Genomic DNA, 10,361 nt, shown 5'->3' with positions numbered 1-10,361 from the left:
TTGTTATATTTAAAATTTTAAAATAAATATTATGTGTATTCTATAATTATTAATTACTTTTAATTATATGTAACCATAATGGTCTTAATTTGTGCTTTAAATATGTATTGAAACAAAACGAATACTTTTAATAAAGTAGTTTTATTTTCGGTTAACAAATAGATAATGATAATACATACATACTCAAAATATATTAGTTTATAAGCGATTTTAGTACAAAAACTTTCTTCAGGAAAAACTTTCACGCCATGTAAAATACAGATTTCAATATATATTTTTATTTATTCGTGGGTGAACACTTTATGCATGTCACATTGAACACTGTGATTTAAAAAACCTATTTTCAGAGTTTGTAATAAATGTTTAATGTTTATATATCACTAATTATAGTGTTATTTTAAATTTATTTTAACGACGTTATTTTAAGTTAAAACTAATCCGATGCGACCCGAATACAATTTTTTTCGTTTTCAAATTAAAACAAAATGATCAAAATTTTATTATTATATTATGAGGTGTGATTGTTGTTTCGTTTTTGGTTATTTAAATGATTTGATTTTATTTCCGAACAACCAAATGTATTGTATAAATAACGTGAAACATGAGTAGAAAATGCTTGCGTTTGTGTCTCTTAATTAATAACGGACAACCTTAAAAACAACAATAAACAACAAAAGGAATAATAACAGTTTTCTTGTGTAAAACAACATAACAACATTGACAATCATAAAATTTATAAGTATAGATTTTTCCTTGGATTAAAATCTCAAAAATGTTAAAAGTAAAATAATCAAATAAAAGAATCCGCGGATTCTAATTGCTATTTTAGATACCTAATTATTTTTTAAATTATTATAATACATTAATTCGTTATAATATACTCTTATGCTTACCTAGTAAAGTAGTAAATTATCTGATGAAAAAAGTAACTGGGTGATAAGTATACTATTGCGCTATACAGAGTGGTTCAACAAGAAATTACACCCCATTGTTTCCTTTAATAATGAATTTATTAAAAAACTGATTTTTGAGATATTATCGAGTATAAAAACCAAATTTTCAAATACTTAGACAGTTTGTGTCGTTTAATGAGTAGGTAATTGACATATATGTCATCATTAATCGAAAAAAATGTCTTTTGCCTTAAGACTAAAAATTGCATGTATTATATTTTACAAAATTCGATAACTCGAAATGCAATCATTCAAATTTAAGTATATATTTTAATAATTATTCCAAAAACGAGATTTTTAAGAAAAAATGGGGGTGAGCACGGTTGGTGAATCGCCCTGTATACTCACGTGTACGTACCTATAGGCGTTCAAGTGCACGAGACTCTTTGACCGAGACCCGTTGTCGCTGGAGCGCGCGTACGACCAGAAGCCCACTCAACGGATACCGTCCACGCGTCCATGTGCCGGTCACGCGATACCACGCGATGGAATAGTATTTTTTTTCGCTCTTACAAACGGTTTGACATTCAGTCGCGACGGACCACGAGCGCGCGCTCAAACGAGAACGGAAATAAAACGTACAAAACGCGTACATTAATTGAAGCCATTAATACCTCCTATTGTCGATACCGAATTCGAACACACGATTGTATTACAATCGGTGCAGTTGTGAATTTTTTTTCGAAAATTTTTTCTGTACATTTCATTCACAATTTCTCACCCACGCGATTTAGTCGCGAAACGTCTTGTCGTCTCATTGCGTCGGTAAAATTTGAGTAGTTAGGTTCGGTTTGACGCGTGTAATAAAATATTTAATAGTATAGTGTCTGTTTTACGTGATTAATAGGTAGCGCATTAAATAATATTATTATTGTTTTATAGTATTTAATTTCGTGTTTGTTTTTCGGTCCGTTTCAAACAGGGTTTGACTGTGGAAGTTAACATATTATATCGTAATATTCATCTACAGGTAAACCATGTTTTTTTAATATACATAGGTACACGTAAATTTTTTCCGAATTTATTTTAATATTGTATGTCGTTCAACCGATGTGCGATGCGACGTTTTTCTTTTCACGTCAAGTACAACTAACTATATTGACGTTCTCAATTTTTAGCTGTCATATAATATTATAATATTTTAATATGTAATAATGTTAATATTATTATTTTTGTTGATTTTATTCTTTTGTGACTTAGGTGATCATAAATACATTCAACGGGGATGTCATCAGAAAAACGAAAGTTATTGGAATTTTTTTTTCATTTTTGACGTTCGATAAATGGCTTCAGAGATAATACCATTAGAACATAACAATATTAAAAATGAAATGCGATTTTCGAGGAATAAACGTTTTAACGTATTTCATATGCCTCTCTTTTATACCAGGTAAATCATATGTTTATTAAATATAATAATTATTAGTGAAGGCAGATAATTATAGTTTTAATTAGTTTAAGTAAAGAAATTCTGTCGGTCTAATGCGTGCGTTATTTAATCATAGTAAATTATTTGAAAAGAATTCTTAGAGGATATTTTTATATTTTCCAATTTTTTAGTGTTAAATTTTTCTATACAAATTACCACGCAATTTACCATGTTTAAAAATAATCAAACGTGATAGTTATCTTCCTTTAATTTATTTAAATTTTTTTTTATATATATAATTAAAAACTTGTTAGTAGTACTTCATTGCAATTTTCAAGAGTGTATAATTGCTTTGGAAATCGTAAATGAACATTTTAGCTTTTAGGTTGTCATTTTAAATGTACAACAGTGATATGTGTCACATACAGAGTGATTCACCTATTATGCTTCATGTTTATCTCCCTTTAATTTTTAATAAATGTGTCTATTCAAATTAAGATTTTTAGAATCATTAAATATATATTATTAAATACTTAAAGACCATATTTTTATTATGATTTATATACATTTTATGAATATAATAATTACTAGATTAAATACCACATTTACTTTACATATTATTTACAACCGTCGTTATGAACTATATTATAGCTAATTTATAAAGTTCAATAACTCTTAAACTACTCGTTCGAAATTCAATTTAGACATTTAATACATTGTTTAATTTACTTAGAAATTTATAAAAAAAAAAATAATAATAAGTTGCAAAAAATCCATAGAAAACTCCTGAAATTATGTAAAAAAAAAATTATAAATGTCTGAAAATATTGTTGACTAAATAAGTATATAAAAATTTCCAATAATCGCATTATGAATAAATTAATTGTAAGATAATAAAGGAAGAGCGAGAATACTTGGTGAATGACTCTTTATAATAATCTATGATATGCATGCTAGAAATTTAACAGTTTTTAATAAATAAATAAATCACAAGTCACGATTATTTTTTCCCTTCTAGAAATAGATTAAAATAGGTTGGTTCACTTAAAAAAAAAAATATCAATCTGTCCCTATAACGATTATTTACTGTGACACGATAACGAAAAATGATGACATTTTGAATAGCACAATTTATTTCGATTTTTACGCACAAAAATGGTATGGCATAAATATAACGTCCAGTTCCCGCGTTTATTAACTGTAGCGCAGTACTCACAAGTATACAAACAGTTACTAACGTCAATGTGTATTATATTTTTATGTGGGAATATCATCAACAGCAACGCGATTTGCAGTGTTTATAATCAGAACAGTTTTAAATTACGAGCAAAAACTCGGGGAAATAGATAGCTCGAGGTTTGAAAATAACATGTAATAACGCTTTGTTGTAATTTTTCCATTTTAAGTGTAAAATAATATTTTGATAAAACTGAACATGAATGATATTAGTCTAAAATTACAAATATCAATTTACGAACCAATAAGTCATAATATATAAACTTTTTATATTTTTATTTTAAATATCATAATTGTATTCTAACCCATACATCATAATATTATTATATATACGATTTTGAATGTTTAAGTATTAAATTACTAATTAGTAATATTGGATATTTTTGCGTGTGAAAAAAATATGTAAATTTGTATAATTAATTCAACAATATTATAATATGTATTGTTCATGATTATAGAATATGACAAATTTCCTTTTTTTTATTCAAATTGTCATTACGTTTAAATGTATAGGCATAACATCATTGATATTACAACGTGCATAAACATTAATTGTAATACATTCAATTGCCATATTATGATCATTACAAAATATGTGGAGTTTGCTGGTTTTTTTCGGACGAAATTAATTCGAATTTAGCTATTGCAACTACTCAGCACTGAGCTAATTGAAATTTGACGATATTTTTTATAGCAATGATGAGCTGCATGATTAAATTATTCGTAATTTATAATACAGTTACTTCCAAGTTCCGTCCTCTGCAAAAATCCATTATATAGTTCGATATGATGGCTATATTCTCAAATTTTGCGTCCATTTACATTTTATCTAAAATTCAGCTTATTTGCACACAATTATATGATTCGTTTACGTACACATTAAAAAAAAAAAAAAAAAAAAAAAAAACAGTTAGTTTATTTAAATTTATTTTTATTACAATTATTTATTATATAAATATTCATTTATTTTATATTTGAAGTTTACACGTTGAAATTATTCAGAATAGTATCTATTCAAATTAATACGATGGTGACAATTTCTTTTTTTTAATAATGGTGGAAAATGGATAGTGTAGAAGAATACGGTTTCTCAGTTTTGAACACAAATGTGCCGTTATAAAATATCTAAAAAATATTATTATTTACTCAATGTGTTTCTACTGTAATAAATTTAATATAATATTATTATTCTGCCCTTTTAGCTTGAGATTAATCATATTCAACAAATATGACGTATACGATAATTCAAATGATAACAACGGGATGAAAAATAAATATAAGTATACGATACATAATATACCTATCTATATCATCCATTGTATTCTAATTAGGTATAATATTTTTTTTCTATCCTTTCCCGTCTGCATTTCAGGGGTACACCGGGTTAATACAATTACGGAGTAAAGTAGATATTACTTGTTTTATTGTTACGAGAAAACAACTGTTGCAGATATCTATGTAATTTGTTTAGTATAAATATTACATATATAAGTATGAACGTTTATTATTTACGGTGTTTAAGGAGGACCTTGACCTAAATCACATGCAACTGCGAACACAGGACACTATAGCTAATCGTTTACCTATAATATTATGTGCACTGAGACTTAATTTGATTATAGGAATTATTATTCCTTATAAAATTCATTTCGTATTTACGGTCTATAGACAATTTACTATTGTTTGAATAAAAATTAGTTCCCCGTCGACCATATTTCATTATTATAATAGGTATTATCACCCGAATCATAATAATATATCAGATACATTACAAGTATTACTTACTAACTATCCTAGTTGACGCTTTTATTGTTTTTATTATTTTGCCGGCGACAATTAATAATAAGTAATAATGTTAAATAATAGTGCTCTTTGTGTGTATGAAGCGTGTAAATGCGTACAATAAAATATCGACCTAAATGGATAAGTATATTATTTATTATTTAAAATGGTCAATTTTTGTGTGCTTTTTGAATTCAATTGTTATAATAGAAATACCTCGAATGTGAGCAACATAATAAACACGTTCATGATGCTGTAGTTACATCACCAAATAGATACCATTATAGTGTATTGTTTTGTACAGATATCTTGTACCTGAATAATTATTATAATATCATGTCATCAGACCTGCATAATGCAGTTTATCCGACCTTGTGATTTGCAATGATGCGATATTCGCGATGATATTACTGATATTGTACTCGACCGTTGCTCCAGAACAGACAATATAAAAACAAACTTCACTATTGATTATGCATAATATTGGGCGATGGGTCGAAATTTAAATCGGATGTATTTTTAGTCGGAACCATTAAAAACGGGTTGATATACCTAGTCACGTGACCAAACCGCAGCGGTTGTGGTTTCGCCACATCTAACGTAGTGTATACGATTATACAGTATTCTACTTTTGCCCAAATTAAAAAAAAAAGAACAGAATAGATGCAATTCGTTGGAAAATCGTATATGTTATATATTTATGGTGACACTGAGGCGAACATACACATTAGTTGGCATATGCCGATTGAGCCACAATCAAGCGGTGGCGGTCGACCGTATACGACAGTACATAATTTGTGCGTGAAAATTAAGATTATAGGTGTTCAACGAATTATAATAACAATTTTCAATTACCACGAACGTAACGCGTTATGGGCGAAGTTAAAGGCGAATTCAACCATATAGTATGCATAATATATAAAATACACACACACATATATATATATATATATATATATATAACGAAAGTAAGACCACTGAAGTGTCCGTTGCGATTTCACATTTTTTATTATTAATTTTTATAGCTGTACATTCGAAACGTGTTATACATAACCCAAGTATAACGTTATAGGTTGCATCTGAATTGCTCGACAACTGATCTCAAAATAATCTAAAATGTTCGATTGCATGTCACAATGGAATTTATTCGGTGTAGGTACTTAAAAACTCTACTACAAAATTCAACACTAAAAAATTAATTTTTTTTAAAAATATTTTCTCTTCACTCATTTAAAAATTAAGTGACTTAAAATATATAATTTTTGTGAATTGGATTTTATGTATAAACTGTAATGCACATATTAAGTATGCTGCAACTCGTGTAATTTAAACAATATTATTGGCATGCAGTTCGGCTGCACCTTTTATGGTTATGTATTTATAAAAGCGATAATAATGACACCGATTAGCACTTATTAGCACTTATATAAGTATATTATATTAAAACGTATGTATAATCTAGACAAGTGATCGAATTGGGATAGGTCTACATAGAAAATATCTGCGTCAAATTTAAGTGCTTTTCGCGTTTTATTAATATCGATTTTCGTTTGTAATCCGAGCACTGCAGGTCGAGTTAACTATAAAGTGATATTCGATATTCATCTGCTTCGCCGAAAAGAAATATTTCGAGGTCTTAGGTGTTGGGCCTTTGAAGAGGGTTGATTTAAGGGGTGCATATTATAACGAAGGATCTTTGTATTGTTATAAAATGAAAGAAACATCGACACGGTGTGAGGTTATTGTAATCGTATGTTTGTATAGATCCGTCGAACTATACGAACGGGAATCGTTTTCTACTCGGCGGAAATAACAACTATTATAATATGCACGGACTTTCTGTGTCAAACCTCCGTGTAGAACATGATAATATATTATAATACTACGAATCCTTAACGATTTTATTATTGTATAGAAATTTGGGTTTCGTGGCGCCGTGTTGTCGACGGCGGTGTGAACACAAACGCCACCAACACTCGATCCCGTATTAATATAATAATAATATAATATGATATATACTTAACGAACCACCGTCGACGCTTAATTAAACCCTGTAAATAACTGCCGAATATCTTATTTTAATAAAATGTATTGTGTGTACTGTGTAGCAGGTAAACGTTTACTCGGAATTATTTATGGACGGTCGGGGATAGGTAAAAGCATAAAATATGTATCGACATCCGATCTCCACCTCCGCAGCACCAAGCCTCGATCGCGCCGAGGCTGGGCATTTTTAAAGACTGCGATATTAGAGCCACAACTGTATTTTTGTCATCGTTTAAACGCGCAGTTTTATATGTGTATACCTACTAAAGAAGCGACTGGTTCTCGGTCAAACGGATACATTTTATAAGACCGGTTTGATTTCACTCTATAGTCGTGCAAAAGCAGAAAAATATAATAATAATACGTATACAAATCGTCTATGTATGCGATAAGCCCAAAGGGCACAAGTGTTGTTTTCACCACGAATGTATTATTCGATTATAGGCTCGGATTCCGGAAACGTTCACTTTTCGTGTGTATAATAATAATATATTCCAATAATCTTCCGATTTTGGATACTGACGTGTATGCCCTCCTGGCTCGGATACTCGGATGCTGGCTGCAGCGTCTGCACAAAACCGGGTCATCCGAATAAGAAACGCGGACACGCTTAATAATATTAGATAGCACTCGTCCAATGTGCTAACTACCGCACGCGTCTAATGTATCAATTATAATATACACTATATTCACCAAAATATAGATATTTCTCTATTATTAAAAATAGTTGATACTAACATAATATAATAACATACATACTGTTAATAATTATAATAATGAGACATTTTCATTTGTATACATAGAATATTAAACCAATATAAAATGTTGGTAGTTTGCAATTTAAAAAAAATATAAATTGGGTTAGCTAGCTCAAGTCAATTTTAAAATATTAAGCTATAAGTTAATAGTTAAAAAACAATGTACATAATTAACTCTACAATTTTAAAGTTATTACAAAACGAAATATTTATTTTATATTATTAAAAAGAATTTAATAAATTGTTATTTAAATCACCAGGAAGGTCACTCTTATTCATATGCCATATTTAATTTAGTAACTGTGCAGTGTGCAACTTTCAATTTTTTTAAGAATAACTAATTAATATTTTGTTATAAATGTATAGTATTAATTATTAAAATGTATTTAGATTTGTTGTGAACTATCCGTAATAGTATAGTGTAAGCAATGAAATTTACGTCTGTAATAACTAAACTATTAAACTATGGAAAATGTATTTGTATTTAAAATGACTGTGTGTTATACTGAGTGGTTAAACAAAAAAATAATTAATTAATTGATTATTTTTTACTAAATAACTGTAGATTTGTAAATGGCTAAATATGATTTTAACCTTAACATGTTATTCTTTAAATTGAAAAAAAAACTACGTATCTAGGTATAGTTATAATAATTTTTCTAAGCTATTTAAACTCTCAAGTAAATTAGAAAATTAACTTTACCCGTTTATCTAGATAATTAAGTAACGAAAAAAAAAATAATTTTAACTTAGCTTTAACCTTATTAATTGTTAATACTCAGAACTCACCTTTCGATTTTTTTTTTTTTTATAAACCGTTGCTGATAATCGCCCGTTTCACGGCTGACAAACATTAACTACATGTAAACACACTTCGTCTTATTTCTATCTAAGTTTATAAGAGATCTAATTACTCTTAAACTCGAAAACTCTATATTATATTATTAATAGGTTTAGACGTATTCCATAACGGTGTATAAAAAAATATAGCCACCGGCTATTTGTGCGCGGTGTAACCGGTCGATTGAACTGCGAACTAGATTAGGACTTGCTATGGGTAGCGACTGTCTCGTCTACAATTATAAAATATCGTATTGACAAAACGTGTTGTAATTTATAATTCGCTAATTTAGATCTAAACGTCGTGTCCCGAACGACGCACTATATACTGCCGCCTCTCAATAGCGTACATCAATTATGTTCCCGAAAATATTATTCAATAAATTATGTATCAACGATTATAAAAAATGAGATATTCAGAAAGATTGAAAAAAATTTTCTAAAAAAATCCAAAGTTTACCTATTGCTACCTATCATAAGAGAGAGACATGATATTGGATCATGAACATATAGGTAATTATCCTTTTTTCAGAATCGCGAGAAATTATAAAAATAATTTTTGTTAAATGATATACTGATATGTAAAAACGAATGATGTCACCATATATGTAATATTATATTGTATGTACTAATAAAAGTAATTTATAACAAACTGTAACAAAAAAAAATGTCTTACGAAATTAAGGAAAATACCTAGTAAAAGATATTATGTACAAATATAGTCATCACTTTTTTCTAATTGATTATAAAAACCAACAAAAAAAACATAATTTATACTTATTATAAACATAATAATATTCAATGCTAAATATATGACGCATTATTAAGTAATCATCAGTGTTGTAAATAGTATAAATAAAAACTGTTGAATATATAATTGATATACGCAACGTATGCACTAAAAATCGATAAAAAATGCAATTTAAAATTTAAAAAAGATGAATTTATTTTTTTTTTAGTAAGATTGGGAAAAATTAACTAATAATTTGGAATACAATTACACAATTTTTTTTTATTCATTTTTGTCGCAGTTTCACTATTATAAAACGTATACTATTTATAAAATATTAAAAATATGTTTAAATTGGAATATTTGAAAAAATATGCAGCTCAGTCTCGATTTATTATAATATGCAAAATAAAATTACGTAAACGTGGATTAGTAATAACCAGGGTGAATCATCTAAAAATTAAACACTATTAATTTCTTGAAAATATAACTAGGTTCGTATTTTAAAAATATATATATTTATTTTAGGCTCTGATCAAAGCAATGAAAAATATTAAAAATTAAATATTTTTTTTTTCAAAAATGTGTACATATTATGATTTTAAACTTTAAAAAATGTATATATTACTAAAGACGTTAATAATTTT

The 10,361-nt window shown here is 27.8% G+C and overlaps 1 protein-coding gene across 2 annotated transcripts in view; it reads left to right on the top strand.

The window, feature by feature from the left end:
* Nucleotides 1-1,436: 1,436 nt before the first annotated feature.
* LOC114127927 (phospholipase A1-like) overlaps nt 1,437-10,361 on the top strand; it is a 29,725-nt gene continuing 20,800 nt past the window's right edge. For both annotated transcript variants that reach the window (XM_050199544.1, XM_050199543.1), the window contains exons 1-3: nt 1,437-1,800; nt 1,876-1,923; nt 2,154-2,343. In XM_050199544.1, the coding sequence (XP_050055501.1) occupies nt 2,280-2,343 (64 nt within the window). In that variant the 5' untranslated portion in view covers nt 1,437-1,800; nt 1,876-1,923; nt 2,154-2,279. The remainder of the gene's footprint in view (nt 1,801-1,875; nt 1,924-2,153; nt 2,344-10,361) is intronic.

This window comes from Aphis gossypii, chromosome 2 (genome assembly GCF_020184175.1).
Source record: "Aphis gossypii isolate Hap1 chromosome 2, ASM2018417v2, whole genome shotgun sequence".
Lineage (NCBI taxonomy): Eukaryota > Metazoa > Arthropoda > Insecta > Hemiptera > Aphididae > Aphis > Aphis gossypii.
This window is presented reverse-complemented; position numbering and strand designations above follow the sequence as displayed.